Source organism: Chiloscyllium punctatum, chromosome 32 (genome assembly GCF_047496795.1).
Source record: "Chiloscyllium punctatum isolate Juve2018m chromosome 32, sChiPun1.3, whole genome shotgun sequence".
Taxonomy (NCBI): Eukaryota; Metazoa; Chordata; class Chondrichthyes; order Orectolobiformes; family Hemiscylliidae; genus Chiloscyllium; species Chiloscyllium punctatum.
In genome coordinates this window covers 8,130,697-8,147,746 of record NC_092770.1, presented here as the reverse complement: position 1 = coordinate 8,147,746, position 17,050 = coordinate 8,130,697, and the positions used below count along the sequence as shown (strand labels likewise).

Below are 17,050 nucleotides of genomic sequence, written 5' to 3'. Positions count from 1 at the left end.
TTTGTTGTCTAATTGCGAGTTGAACAAGAGTTGTGGAATTAAGGGTAACTAACTGAGTTGCTACAGGAAACCTTGTAACACTCAGCGCTCACTCACAGGTTATTCCTTTACCCACATTTGCAATACAAAATCACATTCATTCACTGTCAATTTGAGCAAACTGGAAATGATGCTGCATTCACATGCGTGTCTATCCTAATTCAATGCTTTTACCGGATCATATCAAGTTACCAGTCAATCACTATAATTTCGTCAAGTTAGAGTATGACTGGAGATTGCTAGTTATTAGTTTCGCCAATCTTTTATTAGCATTTCTGCCATTGTAATGTACCTGTTCAAATCATTTATATTATACCCTAGAAACCACCAGCCAAAGGGAGCTGCACTCCAATCAAATTAAGAAATGTGTTTCCCTCACTTATAGCAGTAATGTAACTTTGAGTTACATGGAAATTGACAACAAATTCAAGTATGAGGCTGCAAAGTATACAGGGGATAGAAAACAAGTCTATGAATTCGATTTGCACAGTGCAATTTATTTACACAGCAGAAACCCACATTAAAATCCATGTTCAAATGCAATAATTTTCCTCCATGTTTGACAGCAATAGGTTTATAACATAGGAAACATTTACACCGTTTTGTTTTATTTTTCTTACTTTCAGAATACTCACAATGCAAACTCTGTTTGAAATAAAGGAATTCATTTAACTTTTTTTTAAGAAAACAGACTTAGGCAGAAAACGAGCTTCCCCAATTTCTATTCAGTTAACATAAATATTCACTTAAATGGAACTGACCCTACTACTATGGTTAATTATAAAGGGCAGCAATTGCAGCACAAGAAGATACGTGTGCATGCACAATAAACTGTACCTACAGGAAAAGCTATCTATAGATTGATTGATATAGGTATTGATATTAAAAAAGGATCTTTGCAAAATAAACTGAAAAGCAGTCCGGTTACATGTCTAATTACAGGCAATCTTTGAGCATATTAAAGGTGAACAATTCATTTGGCGAATTTTTCAAGCCAATTTCACAATTACAAAAAAAAATCGCTACTGGAGCATTTTTCCTTCCCTTTCTCCTGAGTCCCGAAAAGATCTTTAAGAAACGGGAACTCTCAAAACAACAAGAGCATTATTAGACATACTAAGGTTTTTGTCCACGGCCTTCTCTCCAGGGACTCTGAAAAAATGTCTTTGTAGCAATACATTATGATTTTAAAAACATACCACGTGGAGGTTTTTTTTGCAAAGGAAGCCGAGCCGTATTGAAAGAATGGTATATTTATTGGTTGTTGATGGTTTTAACATGCACAAAGTTCTGCAAAGGAGGGGGTTACTAATTACGATTATTATTTTAAATTCAATTTTGAAATGATTATGGCCATAAAAACACATCGCCATCAGTAACATCGCATCAGAAATCAATGTTTTCGTTTTGAAAAAGAAGTCTAAAGTTGCATTTTCCGTACTGTTATTAAAATTCACACCATCCATCGGCGAAATGAAAAATGAATAACAATGTAAATTTGAAAGGGGCAATCTTAATCGAGCACGGTAGTTGCTGAGTAATGCTGGGTAACTTAAAAAAAATTTAAAATAGATTAATGAAAACGTGCATGTATATAAATCACTCCATTACGATGAGGAAATATAAGAAATTGAACCAAGGAAGGGGGGGGGGAGAGACCGTTCAGTATGGGTTTGTTTACGAACAAATAAGTTAGTTGACAATGCAAACAAAAAGTTCAGGGTTAGAAGTTCCATCTGAGCGACAATTTTCTCGAACACGTTGGCTCCTCCCTGGCTCTCGGGTAATGTTTGTAGATGGTCCCATTGTGCTTTGTGTAAATCCGTGTGTGGTTTCTTTTGTTCATCCCTCGGGTTGTTTCTTCATCAGATAAAAACAAAATGCTTCAGACTACCATTGACGGAAATAAAAGCAGGCACACTTGCAACTTTTTTAAAAAAAAGTGCCCCTCATTCCTGGTCCAATAGCATCCTCCCCACCCCAGCAAATACACACACCACCCATCCACTTCCCCAATGCATCTGCAGATTTGCACCCGAGAAAGAACCACGTTTGTATGTTTATAGATAAATTCTTAGGCTAATTGTAAGCGCGAGGAGCTAAACTGTGCCTTTGTCTTTGTTTCTACCATGAGGTAAAACGTGTTGCAGGTCAGCAACATGGGGGATGGGGGCAAGCCGTTACAGTACCAGCTGAGAGGCCAAGACTTTGTGAATGAGTGAGATTTGATTGAGAAAAGAAGTGGCTTTTTTGTTTGCAATGATATTTTAAAAATCGGGAATTGGATGTCTAGAAAAGAAAACTGCTTATATGCGTGTATGATAGTATACAGACACATATAAACGTGTGAAAGAGCTTAATAATATAATGTTAAAATCCTTCAGGAATTACGTGTAACGCCAAACCATTTTTTTTGAGGTGTGTTAGGGTGGGGGAAGGTTGCTTACCCTTGGTGTGATCCCATCTTTCAGTGTCTATGCCTGTGGTACACCATGCTTCCAAATCCTCCTTCCCCCTATTCCACAGCCTATGCTGACATTCCCTCGGCATCCCTACGGAGCGAAAACACAGGATATAAACACATTTAATGTGACAGCACACTCCACCATCCCTGACAGAAATGAAGGCAACAACCCACCACTCTCGGGCAGCCGCCCAACTTCAGGGTTTTAAAACTGTGGCTTAACTCCCACTCTCATTTCCCCCATCCCACTCCAGCCCCCCCCAAATCAACTGTTCATTTCCAGCAGTCATGTTGCAAACTGCGGATTCATTTCGAAACCCCATTGACCACCAGGCAATAGATCACACTTCTAAAAGTTTGTATTTCCATACCCAGGTAATTTGGATTTAACTAATCGGAGCGATCAAACAGGGATAGGGAGTCATTTAATGCGTTAGTGGTAAGGGCGAACGTGAACTGAAGCTTCCCCGCCGAAACACTCCAATTGCAAATATTTTTATTTCCGAACTGGGGAGAACATATATATATATATATATATATGGATTACCCATTGTCGTTTTGCCGAGCCCTACATGCCTGAGGTTGCAATCGGTCTTCTTTCAGGAATTTGTGTTTTTTTTAGCACTTCCTGCAGTAATTTACGGCAATGACTATTGATTAGGTTTTTTTTAGCATGATCATTTCATTCGTTTCAAGACCTGACGCCATGCAGTCTACAGGGGGAGGAGTCCACAGCAGACGGGCGGGCAAACTTTCCCGTCCTGCATCTTGGGGGTCCCCATTGCTGGGTTTTTTTGTGAATGAAGTTGATCTGCGAATGACAGATTAACCGCGTAGATGTGTTTTTTTTGGGGTGGGGGGTAGGTTGGCACTGCAGTTTCTTTTCAAAGTTACTTAACCTTTCTTTTAAAAAAAAACTTGCTGCTCTCTCAGCCGAGTGCAAATTGCGAAACGCGTTTACTTTTTGCAACAATCAACGCGTAAAGTTCACATACTGTAAACTTGTTCCTGTCTCCCCCCCCCCCATACCACCACTACCCAGTACAGAAATTCATGTCTCTCTCTCTCTCTCCCTATTGTGTGGCAGACAAGAGGGGACAGGGAGAAATCTAAATTCCTTGTTCAGAACTGACTCGGCGATCGTGGGAAACTGCCTGCACGTAAAGCAGGGAATTCTTTGTCACTGTTGTTCCTCTGTAATTGATCTCACTTTATGTCGTTGAGCGGCGCACATCAAAGGCTCGCTTGGCTGTTGGAGGTCGAGAAAGCACATGCAGCTTCTGCGGAGAGGCGCACACTGCAAGCGAAGATGTTCCCTGCTCTTGTGCAAACTGTGTGTGCGCTTAATCGTTCAAAATAATCCACCAACCCCAGCTGCAATCCGGAATCTTACTACTTGCACGAGCAAGATGTATTTTAAATACATCTTTTATTTAAAAATACACAGCAAAGGGGGGGAAGGAAGAGTGAAATTAGCAGATTTCTCATTGTGTAAAATGTGGAGCATTTATTTTTGCCAATTTCCTATATCAAGCTGGTTTTAAATTGGGAGAGAGACACTTCTTCACCAACCACCTCCCCCCCCTCCATTTGCCCTTTGTACAGCGATTAGCAGGGCCCAGTGCTGACTTACTCAGCAGCAGCCTACAATGAAGTGGTGGGGGAGTTGCAGTTCGGCTACCGATACCTTCATGGATGAGGTGCTCCGCTATGCCTCAGAGAGAAAGTGGGAGCACCTTGGAAGCACTCCTGGCCTCGGAATGTTGCTGTGTTGCTCACACGGTGTGTATTGAAATAACCTGCTGGATTCCAGCCATTCACAGGAAGCTTTATTACTGAGTGCCCGAGTTTGAGACACGTGAGCTCCCTTGACTGTAGGCTCTACCCACCCCCCCCCCAAAGTCCTAGTGAATTCCTAATGTTTTATCTGGCTCTTGTCCGAGCCGATCGTTTCGTTTTCTTCATCCCCCAGCCCCCTCCCCTTCTCAACCCCACCGTCCCCTCCCCCCAACATTTCCCTGTTTTTCTATTCCAACCACGGGGAAAGGTGTTTTTTTTTAAAAACTCTCTCATTTCGAGGGCTGGACGGGAATTATAGCCCCCAGTAACTCCTTTCCTTTAATTGAAACTCCTCCACACCGGCTGCGCTCTCTCTCCCCCCTCCGTGTGTTGGTTTATATAAAGTATGGTCATTATTTGTAAACTTGGCAGCAAACTGTAGTACACCTATTTCATTGCCGGTAGATTATAACTGGCTCGGTTCATTCCTAGCTCCCATTCAAATTACAACGACAGAAGGGTATTTACAAAAAAAAACAAAAGCAACAACAGAAAATAAAAGCCCCAACAGCGGTACCCACCTCAAGAACGAGCGCATCTTTTTCATAGCATCCTGGACTTGCCCTAGTTTATTCCCCCCACCTCACCACCGCCCCCCCCCCCTCATCATTCCCTGCCTCCATTTCTTTTTTTTTGCCTCCTCCTCATCTCATTCAACAGCAGGACGTCCGGTGTTTCTGCTTCTTGGTGTTAACCTGTTGGAAAGAGCCAGGAGTGTCAGAAGCCACAATGAGTACAGGAGGTGAAGGACCGAGCCAGTCATCGACTCCCCCGGAACAACCTGCAGAGACACCGCAGAAGAGAGGTCGGGGAAGACCCAAGAAACAGCAGCAAGTCAGTATCATGCGTTTATTTCGTTTTCGGTAAACCAAATTTTTATTTGAACTGAATGGGACAATTCAGGTTTTTGTGCGTTGGGCTGTGTGTGCTGTTTGTAAACTGCCACCCTCTTGTATTCACAATCCTGTGGCTTCAGTAAATGTTCAGTCTGCTGGAAGCCAGTGTTAGCGATGGGGACGCTCAGTGATGGTAGATTCGGAAGCGCTTTCAAACAATGATCTCCGGGTGACGGTAACGTTAAACGCTGCCAGTGATATCAATAATAGAACACCGCGTTCAAAAGGGCTTGCAATAAACTGAATGAGACTCGGTTACCGGAGTTATCTGTCGCATATTCGCGGCTTCCAAGACCTCTGGGACTCTCGGCTATTTCGCTTGTGTTTTTTAAGTTGCACCCATTTAAAAAATGTGATCCGAAAATCCCGCCTAATTTGATGTCTTGTGGGACACACACTCGCCCTCCCTCTCTCTCTCTCTCTCTCTCTCTACGTGGCTGCAGTAAAGGTTTATTTTCCCATAGTTTTGATGAAAATCTCCTGCACCCTGCGCTGTTTAAAAATCCCTGCATTGTTCCAGCGTTGAAAAGTGCATGAGATTATCATTCTTCTCCCCCCCCCCCCCCCCCCCCAATTCTGGTCACTTTCAGGACCGTAGTAATAGACGTTATGTAATGTAAATGCGGTAATTCCAGATTATCTACAAAACAGAGGCGCTTTCCCCCCCCCCCCCCCCCAATACAGTGTTGGGCATAGTCATTGCTATTTGCTCATGCATCACTCTGTGCAAGTGAAATAACTGATTTTGCACGCGTCCGAATTAATTCAGTGATCCCAAATTTTTTGCCTCTTTCTTGCTTTATATTCTAAGCAAGACATCCTACAAGGCTATTTAATAATATGGTGTGTGCCCGGATCATGAATCTGCGGGGCAGTGGTTTATTTAAAAAGCAAACAAATATCTGCACAGACTTTTCCTTCCGTTTGGATTTGACACGTTCGCTTTTTATTAAATGTCTCCGAGTGGTTGAAAATACAGCTTGCCAAGCGCACAAGTTTGTGTTACTCTTTCCCCCCCCCCCCCCCCCCCCAAGATTTGGGAATCGAAGTTGAAACGCGCTTGTTTCGAGACATGGGTATTTAAGAACCTGAGCCCATTCAACCACCAAGTTTTTCATTGGATCTGTTTGCTAAAAGTTTGAATATCTTCGGTTTGAATGGCGATTGCCTGTTGACTCTGGATAACCACCCCCCCCCCCCCCCCGACACTATTAGTTTGGTAAATGGTCACAGCACATCATTCAATTTTCAAAAGAACGCACGTTGTTAGAAAATTTGGAGTGGATTTCAATGGAACCTTAAAAAAAACAATTACTTTCCCCCTCACAAGCTTTAAACGATTAAAAGTTTGCCATATTTGGTCAAGTCCAGTGCATATTGTATGCAGGTCGCATCTATTTTGCCAATAATACAGTTAGACTTCTTAAATTGTAATTGGTACAGTGAAGGTTCATAATAACAAGGGCTTCAGAAAGTCAAATGATACTTTGGGATTACTAAAAGTTATATATAACTTTTTTAAAAAAGTTATCAGCTAAAAATGACCCAGTATCTCATTCAATATTTTCCAAAATGATAACCTGATTCCAATAAATCCAAGCAAACTGCAGAATGTCACCAAGACCCAACTTTATACATTGAGCTTGAGGTTCTGTTTGTGCACTTTTTCTAAAGAATTTAACGCATTGAAGTCTAAAGTTCCGTAAATCTGCCCTTAACTGGTCACTGTTCCATATTAAATTATAGGAACCGACTGGACCACCTACGCCTAAACGACCAAGGGGAAGACCAAAAGGAAGCAAAAACAAGGGTCCCTCCAAAGCAGCTCAAAAGGTGAGATTAACGTGGAAACATTTCTGAACATTAACCACACTTAGAAGACGACTTCACAAACTAGTTCAATCATTCATCAGAATCCAGTTTACAAATGAGTTCCATCATTCATCCCGATTATCAGAGGATTTACACCATTTTAGTCATTTGTGTTGTTTGAATCACATTTCCTGCTGTGTCAGAATAGAGTCCAGGTTTAAAGTGTTGAGACCATGACCGCTTCCTATAGGAAGGATCATTTTCTGTTTCAGTCTGAGGAAGTTAAGTAGTTTTGAGAAGGAGAGACTTTTCTCATGTTATATTTTACCGTAGAATGTGTCGTACTAATTATCAACATTTCATGATGCCATTATACTTAATTCCATCTGAAGAAACCTCTGACTTAAAGCTGTATCGTTGCTTGACCTGTGCTTTTGTCTTAAAATTTCAATATGTTGAGTCGCTATTATCAAATGTTAATGAGCAATATTTTGTGGTTTTTCTGCATATATGTTTGGCACTTTATTAAATTTAAATTTGGGCATGGCTAGGTTGAAAACAATGGTTATTTGAACATTCAAAAAAACCTCTAATTCTGTTCTTTATCGATTTGAAATGTTAGCAGAATAAAAGTTAAAGTTCTCAGTACTCAATTTATTGCAGAATCCATATGGTACATATTGACTAGCAGTTCTATGGCAACAAATATTTGCCGAAGTTTGTTTTAATGTTAACAGAAATTTTATAATTGCGCAAAACTTATTCTGAGTTTGAGGGAAAAATATAGATCAGAAGGGTTTTGATCAAGAGTACTAAGATTAAATTTGTGCTTTTCCAAAATAGACTTGTTAATTCCAAAAATCATAAGCGCATGTTCATCTCGTTAAATATTGACATGAAAGTAAAGTTCTGAAAACTTTGGGGGTTGATGATTGTTTTTGATTGTTTTGTTTGAAGCTTTTTAAGATAAAACAGGTGTGCAAATTTTCTAATACACTGAAAATCTCTTGCAACTATGGTCAATGTTTGGCTAATTCATCCTGAAAATGTTATTCCATTAAACTCCTGTCCCCAGAAATTATGACGCCAGAAGAGTTCTTCAGATTGAGTCTTCTCTTGAAATACTTAAAGTTTATAAATTAAAAGAGCAAAATGAGGTATTGATCTGTATGTCTCATTGTGACAATTCCTATAAGTGAAATGGAAAAGAGGGAAATTTCAAAGAAAGCTAAGAGAAATCTTGTTTTTGAGACTTTGTCCATTAGGGTATATGCTTTAAAAAAACATTTATTAGGAGACCTGTAGTATAAAACATGACAACAATTTGACAGCAATACATTAACTACAACACTGATTTTTCTGAAATGTGTCATTCTTGTGTTACCTTTGCTGATAAAAGGCTATTACAGTGATTAGTTTAATAATTAAAAGATAAAAGGAATAACTGAAATTAGTCTCTGTCATGGAAGATATTGTGATTGATTTTTTTGCTTTTGGTTTTCTAGATTAGAAATTTGGCACAATGTTCTTTTGGTTAAGCATCACCTTTTAAAAATGATAACAGCAATAACTTTCAAACTGAATAAAACAAAAGGCAGAGTTAAAAATTTCAAAAGCTGAAATATTGAAAATTATTTTTGTCCTATAATGTTTTCAAGTCCATTTTTCTTTAACACTGTATTTAATAACTCAAGTCCTGCCCTTTGATTTTGACCACCTTCGTGAAATTTAAATCCATGTACCGCTGTGATAGTATTACATAATCTCTGGCAATAGCTATCTGTCCTGTACATCATCAATTAATCCCTCGACCTGAACCTTTGACACAGTCTATCTTGATGTCTAACAGTATCATCTTGAAAGGTCAGATATCTTTTCCAGGGTTTATATTTGTTACACTTACGTTATTACTCAACAAAGGATGGATGCCTAAGGAATACTTTATATCCATTAAATTATTTAAACAGGCCTTGTCTTGTTAATTGCCTTCAACTGCACAGGTTTAATTTCCTTTGCGCCCAACATAGCAACGTACAAAGGTACAGCTCAAAGCTCCACCTTTCTTGGTTCAGCTCCCATATCAATTGTCTCCTTATTTCAAATACTTTAATAACCCTGGAGTTCAGGTAACTTGCAAATCCAAATGTTAATTGTCAATAATTTAAGTTGAGACTTGTTTCGAAGATCCATATTTTTGTAGACATCTTAGTTTGGACTGTGAAAATTAATCACTAGCTGAATTTATCTTATTAACTTACTGACCATAAGAATGATAATTTGGGGCCAATGATTTTTTTCCTTCTTAATTTTAAAAGTAAAATTACTTCTGAGTAATTTAGCCTATTGCATAATAAAAGACATTGGATGCAATTTCAACTAACGTTTCACCCTTCTTTGATCAGCAATACAACATTTTTTAGTGTACAGTGTATAAATACAGCACCAAGTGCGCCTTGTTGTATAGGGGGGTCTGTGTGTTGTTTGTGCCTAAAAATAGCTCAAAAGTAGACTGTAAACATAGTTACTGTAGGAAATGAGTTATTATACAGTTCCTTTTCTTTTGCTAGGGATGAAATTAATTATTTAGTGGCCTGATCAATTAATAAGCCACTTGTTAGGAATTGGTGAAATTGAGTTGTGAGCACACACAAGTTTAATAGAATAATCAAAAGTTTTATGTTTATAATAAAGAAGTGTCAACTTATGTATGAGATTGTGTTAGGACTTCAGAATATGGAGGTAACATAGTTTTCTAATTCTTTTGTTAGAAAGCTGAGTCCTCTGGTGAGAAACGACCTAGGGGTAGACCTAGAAAATGGGTAAGTGCCCTTTTTTTTCATGTATTGCATTAGTGTTTAACTTCTCTCTTTGTATTTTCCCCGAATGCCGAGGCATTGATTTCTATCAAGGAACCCTCTTAGTACATTGCTCAATTGTTCCATTTTTCATATGAGTTTAGTTGTATATTGGACTGGAGATACATCACCACTGAACTCCATACTGTCCTTCACAAATGCCCCTGCATTTGCATTTCCAGCTAGGATCATCGAATATTAATCAACCATGAGTGATTGTGCTGGCTTAGAGAAGGGAAAATGGGAAAAAAAAGTCATGCCCATGTTGATAGTCCACTTGAGATCAGCTGATAGAGTACAAGAGTCAAGTGTGTGGTGCTGGAAAAGCATAGCAGATCAGGCAGCATCCGAGAAGTAGGAGGATCTGTGTTTCAGGAAAAACCAAAAACGTAGATCCTCCTGCTCCTCAGATGCTGCCTGCCCTGCTGTGCTTTTCCAGCACTACACACTCGACTCTAATCTCCAGCGTCTGCAATCTTCACTTTTGCCTGATACAGTACGGAGTTGAGGCTACATTTGCCTTTTCTGTGGTTTGTGTATTTCAGTTATCTGTTCCCTTCAGGTACTTTCAAAAGAATCTTGCAAAATCAAAGCTCTTTACTTTGGACGAAGAAGATTTAAAGGAAACTTAAATCTGGGAATCCAAGTAATGTGACCCCAGTTCTATGTATATTTCAGTTATAGAAGTTAAAAAAAAGTTTTATTTTCTTATTATTTTAATAGCAAGGAGATAATGATGGTACTGTATTTGCTACTTCTTTCATTAAATAATTAGATAAGTTTTTGTTACAAGCAATATTGAAGTTATAGAGATTAATATGTAACAATGCCCATTAAGATATGATGGTCCTGTTCTGCAGATTTTGTGCGAGTGCCATATATGGAAAGCAACCAGAGATAGATAAAATAGGTTGCAAAATGAAATAGCTATTCCTCTGTTTTGAAAGGGGAAAATTGCTTTTTTATTGAGAGGAAATGATTGGGGGTAATGAGTGATGAAGCAAAGCTTAATTTTAAAGAAGAGCTGGTAACCCATTAATTGATAACATGGTTTAACAGGTATTGTGAATGTATAGTAAATTTATACTATAAAATGACTGTTGAACTTAATTATAGTGATCAAAATTTGCTGTTGAAATAAATCAGTGTAGAAGAATAAACAGTTTTTATTATTCCATGCAGTTATTGAAAGGATTTATTCCTGTAGTGCAAACACTCACGATCACCAATATGTGAAAAGTAGTATGCTGTGTAATGATTGTTTTTAAAATGCTAAAATTACCTACATCTTACAGCACATGAATAGTCCATTTGGTCCTACTGGTTTATGCTGATGTCTATCCTTCACACAAACCTCCTTCCCACAAGAATTCTTATCCTTCTTTATCTAAAGCTATCAGCATAATCTCCTCTACATTTCTCCTCTGTGTGTTTATCTAGCTGTCCCTTAAATGCATCAATGTGATTCTTCTCAACTACTCCTTGTGATAGTGAGTTCCACAATGCACATTCTTGCCATCCTCTGGATAAGGAAGTTGCTACTCAATTTCACATTACATTTATTGATGATCATATATTTACAGCCCTACATCACAAATGTAAATATTTTTTCCATGCCTAAACTTGTAAGACATCAACAAGATCATCATTCAGTCAAGAGCCCCATCTTTCAGTGTCTCCAGTGTTCAGTCTTTAACCTCTGGTGTTATTGTAAATCTTTCTTGTATCTTCTCCTCAACATCCTTTTTTGAGAACATGAAGACCAGAAATGTGTAGTAGATCCAGGTTCAGTCATTGGTTTTTATAAAATTGTGGCAAATTGTTTTAATTGATGCAATTGCTCTTTTTCATTAACTTTACGTTTTAAAATCTCTAATTCATTACACTGCTATTTCTATGGTGTCTTCAATCACTTGACAAGGAAGTATGGATGATGGACACCTAATGCCATCCATTAATGTTGCTCTGTACACATCAGTACAGTTCGTAACATCTTTGGCAAAATTACCTTAATTTTAAGATATTCTGGCCAGTTGTATCATGAAAATATTTGTTTGAATGAAAGCTCAGACCTAAGCTTGAGCTTTCCTGAATTTAATTTCAGTAATTCGGTTATTTCAATTGCGTTATCTCCTAACTTTCCTTTTGTGATTGCACATGTTGGGTAAACTGAGCAACATTGGAATGCAGATTCTAGTAGAAAATTGTATTGTCTGCTTTTGTGACAAACATTATCAAGGACATTTACTAGACATTTACTACCAAGGACATCTACTCCGTCCATTTTGATGTCCATCTTCACAGCTGGGAAGGCTTAACTGAATTTTAATTCAACACTACATGATTTCTTTTTAAGTGCTACATTATTTGGAAGGAACTGACCGTGCAAGCGTCTACCTGTTGTTAGGAGCATTGAGAAATGTTGTCAATTGTAGTAAATTTGGAACTGATTTGTATGAAATTGATTTTATTCATTCAGTGTTTGGTAGCTGTGAGATAAAGGAACCTGTCTTTTCTTCTGTTCCTGCCATTCATTAATAACTGCACTTCCCATTATTTTTCTACACTATTTAAATTGAAAAGTAAAAGTCCTTTCTCGTAACTTGTGTACATTCTGTCAATCTTGATTTTTTTTTGCATAAATCCCTGTGTGTAATATAAGATGTTTGTTTGCCAGAATCACAAAAGCTATTTTGACCTGAAAATAACTCCTGATTAGTTTTGCAAATATTCCATTGCAATTTAGCAGCTTTTTAATACCTAACATTTATCACTTTAAGATCAGGGAAGAAAAAGATTAAGCCACAATTTCTAGTGTCATGCATAATCACAAGTTTTCAATCTTGACCATTATGAGACCAGGTAACTCAAAGTTAACATGATTGGTAAGAGTTCAGCAGATAACTCTAGTAAATGACATTTAGGGCAGAAGAAATAGCAAAAATAACCACTCCTGATTTTCACTGAATCTACTCAAAATGACTTATACGCCAGTACGCAAAATCTGAATGAGTTCAGTTGTAATGTGCTTACAGTTAACTTGTCACTGTTAATGCTTGAAGAATGGCCACTTGATAACAGCACAGAAGGTTCCGATTGCCTGTGCAACTTGTTCTTATTCAAAACTTTCTGTTTTGGAGGGGAAAAAAAAGAAACAATAAATCTAGATAGATGTTCCATAAGAAAATTATTTTTATAGTTCTGTGTGTTTAGTACTTGAATAAGTGATGAAGTTCTTCCGTTCTCCAGTGGGTATTTAGAAACATAAATAATGAGTAAATCTGTAATTGTTGTGAATGAAGAATGTGCTGGAATAACATAACAGTGGCTTATTTTTGTTTGAAATGTCCTTTTGGTCACCCTCATTAAGACCTCAGCAGTATGTAACAGTCGCAGAATATACTTCTCATAAATGTGAATGATTACTTTGAGACTGAATGTAGATCCTGTGTACTATTAACTTGTAGGTGGTCATCCACAAGATAAGAATATCTAGCATGCTATGTCAAGTACTACCAGTTTTATAACACTTATTTGTACTCGACTTTCATGTTTGTCATTTTTTTCCTAATTAATTGATTTGCCATTTCCATTAACTAGATGTTGACATACAATTTGTGTGTTTACAATTGTGTAATTTAGGAACATAAGATCATGAATAGGCTTTTTAGCCCCTTGAGCCTTGTCTTGAAAGCTCCATTGTAAGTAATGGAGCACCCATTTAATTCTAAGGAAATGAATATCTCTTCTGGTTGGGTGCTTATCAAACAAATTAAATAACATTGTTATCACGTCCTGAGCTTGAGGTATGAAAGAAGCCACAGTAATTGTATTCCTGAAAAAGAGCAACTATATCAATGTGAGAAGTGGCCCTAACTTGTACATTATGAAGAATTAAATTCTTATACAAACCTATGCAGTCCAAAACTTATTAAACTGGAAAGGTCATTTTGAAGATCTGAAATCAATGATAAATCATACACTTTTCAAAAATAAAGACACAACATTGACAGAACACTTGTTGAACAACTATTGTTATAGAGAGAAACCATTCAGCTCATGAGTCACATGTAACTAAATTAGTATCTAAGTGTGACTAATCGCATATCTGGTTAATTAAATTTTAAAAAATGAGTAACACTTTAATGGGGATGTGACCTTGATACTCATTCACCTAATGTTTGTGTATCTACTTTTAATATTTCAATGTTTGTGTTGGTAAAACGAGACAACGTGAAACAAAAGGCATTAATATCTTTTTTAGTGCTTTTCTTCCTGAATATAATATATGTTTAAGTGCATTAACCTGTACCATGAGAATGCATGCAAGGCATTTTCTATTAAAACTAATGTCTGTGGCTAGAATGCTGTCTCCGGGGCCACTCTTGGTGCCAGTCAGCAATTTCTGTTGAAGAACACTGTTCTATGGCTCCACAGCTTAACGTCCATTCCCATGATTGTGGCATTTGCAAATATGATGTAGAACAATTCCTTTGCAGAAATATAATGCACTAACCTTAAAAAAAAGCTTGGATTGCAGCTGCTGAGGATAATGCAACAGTCTTGCTGTTTTAAGGTTGATCTCTGACCTACATTTCCAGTTCCCCATTCACATTGATAGTTTTATTTACTCTAGGTATTCAGGCAAGTGTGACTATAAAACTGTGGTGATCTGTAACATGACATTTTTGTATTTGTGACATAACTCAGCAACCCAACTGCTGAAAAATGGTTTTTACAGAACTTAAACCAATAGAGTGCATTCAGTGCATTGCTGTGAAGTGAACTAAGCTTTACCAGATGACATTTTGCTCTTGTGCTTTCCTTGACGTATAGAATCTTTCTTTTCAATTTGAAGAATTATGTGTTTGTAGGCTGCTTTCGTTGTGAATGGATTTATCCATGATCCATTGGCAAGCACACTAAGTGAACTCTGCAGATGGCAAGCTAAGATGCTATATTTGCACCTGTGTGTATGTGTATCTCTTTATAGTGATATAGTTGAGATGTAACACCTAAATTGATGAATCCGTTTAAGTTTTACAATTCAAAATTTTTAAGCCAATAGTTACAGAATAGCATCATATTTTCTTGAGTCCAGAGAGTATGATCGACAAAATAAAACAGAAAATTTGTTTTATATTTTGTCTAAAATGAATTAAATGTCCTTTTGGGTGCGTGCTATTCAGTGAAATATTTTTGATGTTAGAAATTTTTGTTGTGGATTTACTCAGAATGATGAACTAGACTGGATTTTGTGCTCCACATCAGAGAAATCAGAATTTTTATTATATTGAATGTTTAAAAAACAAGTGCTGGAAACAATCAGCAGATCTGGCAGCTTCTATGGAGAGAGAAACAGAGTTAACATTTGGGTCGAATTTGAAAGTTCAACAGATTGAAATGTTCCCAATGACAATTTGCATGTTAACTTCAGAGCTAATAATGATTAAAAAGACTGTGTGCAATGTAACAGAAAACTTACTGTAATTTAATGTTTTAAATACTTTGTGGCTAAAACCTGATGAGGAATGAACACGTCACAGAATTGATAACCAGGTCTTTAATGTTGAGTAAACTAAATAAAGAAAATCTTCCATTGTCAGTTGTTGCTCATTGATAGCACAGTTACTTTCAAATTAAAAGATTGAGTTTAAAGACCGCTCCTGTAACAAACTATTTCTTAATTTTTTTTTAAACCAGCATCCATATGTGGAATTCTTCCCCACAGTTGTGCAGGCTCTAAAACAGTGCAATCCCTGGTATTAATCCTCCTTTAATGTTTCTTCTCAGTTGAAAACTTCAGGGTAAAATTTAACCTCCACAAGGATGTAAAACAGGTATTGCCAGATTAGCTGCTTTTTGTACACATACCTGATTTTTCTCTTTCAATTGAAGCCAATGAAAGGAACTTTGGGTAAGATATGAAATGACCAAGTCAGAGTTGAAATTTTACCTCCAGTCCTCAGATGTGTGTAAAGATGGGGAGACCACAGCTTGACCTGAAATTTTTAATAACACAAATTGAAATTGCTGGAAAAGCTCAGCAGGTCTGACAGCATCTGTGGAAAGAAATCATTGAGGAAGGGCCACTCGCCGTGAAATTTTAGCTCTGATTTCTCTCCACAGATACTGCCAGACCTGCTGAGTTTGTCCAGCAGTTCCTATTTTTGTTTCTGATTTACAGCATCCACTTTTTTTTTATTTACCTGAAAATTTTAATGGGTTGCTTGTGAACATAGAATGGCACGGGCACAATTCTTACATTCTCAAAGGAAGCAAAAAGGACGGGAATGAAGACAGCATCTGAAGTTGTACCAGAAAAAAAATTGTGATGATATTAAACTGAAAAATGGTTTAGAGATTAGATCAGACTGAGAGTTGGTTCCGTTTTAGCAACTAGGCACCAGCTGGGAGAGAGGAGGTGCTGCTGTCTTCACTGCCTACTTGGGAAGAAGTTCAAGAGCAATAAAAAGCAGATAACACACACTGCCCTGACCACCAAACTTGCTGGTTTCAAATCCTTTGCTGAGGAGCCTTTTGGTTTTAGCACCTCCCATTTAGACATCCTCGGACCTAATGTCCATTCACTGTCAAAACTTGCCCAGAAACATGATCGCTATCTAATTTGCGTGCATAAAGCTAAGTTTCTGCTGCACTTCTAATGGACTATCACTAAGGAAATTGCTGATCTTGTGTTCTCAATTAACGTGTAAAGTCCAAAGCAATAAAACTGAGTGATTTCCTAATACAAATCTACCTAATATTCCCCTCTCAAGTAATATATTTGGAAAGAGTAACTGGTCATTCATCTTATTACAGCTTTCAAATTTGCTGCCTCATTCAGCTAAAAATAAATGAATACGTTGCAAAGTGATTCACTGTGCATAGTGCTCTGAAATGTTTGAAAGACCAGTTTGCATGAATGTGAGCCTTTTAGTAGTACAAAAAGTTAAGAATCAGTGTGCTATTACAGTTTAAATTGAATTATGATATTCCTGCTTTAGACTTTGGGAGCTAAATTGGTCAGGACATATTATCAGACCTGGATTTAGAAGTGCTAAAATGTTTGCTTCTGACTCAGATTGAAGCCACAGTAATTTTCACTGCTTGAAATTAACTTTCAGAAACACAAATTCCGGGGC

The 17,050-nt window shown here is 37.6% G+C and overlaps 1 protein-coding gene and 1 long non-coding RNA gene across 8 annotated transcripts in view; one reads left to right on the top strand and one right to left on the bottom strand.

Annotated features, from left to right (window-relative positions):
- Positions 1-515: 515 nt before the first annotated feature.
- Positions 516-4,927, bottom strand: LOC140457865 (uncharacterized). 4 transcript variants are annotated; one of them, XR_011953387.1, is made up of 3 exons: positions 4,864-4,927; positions 2,487-2,591; positions 516-1,899 (listed from the first exon to the last, which is right to left on the bottom strand). It is a non-coding gene; the product is annotated as an uncharacterized lncRNA (long non-coding RNA). The 4 variants fall into 4 exon arrangements; XR_011953384.1 differs by lacking the exon at positions 4,864-4,927 and adding an exon at positions 4,191-4,349; XR_011953388.1 differs by lacking the exon at positions 4,864-4,927 and adding an exon at positions 4,137-4,295.
- The window catches only part of hmga2 (high mobility group AT-hook 2), a 160,393-nt gene continuing 147,670 nt past the window's right edge, over positions 4,328-17,050 (top strand). Inside the window, exons 1-3 of one of the 4 annotated variants that reach the window (XM_072551585.1) lie at positions 4,328-5,205; positions 6,985-7,071; positions 9,819-9,869. In XM_072551585.1, coding sequence (XP_072407686.1) covers positions 5,072-5,205; positions 6,985-7,071; positions 9,819-9,869 — 272 coding nt within the window. In that variant the 5' untranslated portion in view covers positions 4,328-5,071. The remainder of the gene's footprint in view (positions 5,206-6,984; positions 7,072-9,818; positions 9,870-17,050) is intronic. The other 3 variants (XM_072551586.1, XR_011953383.1, XM_072551587.1) reach the window with 3 other exon arrangements.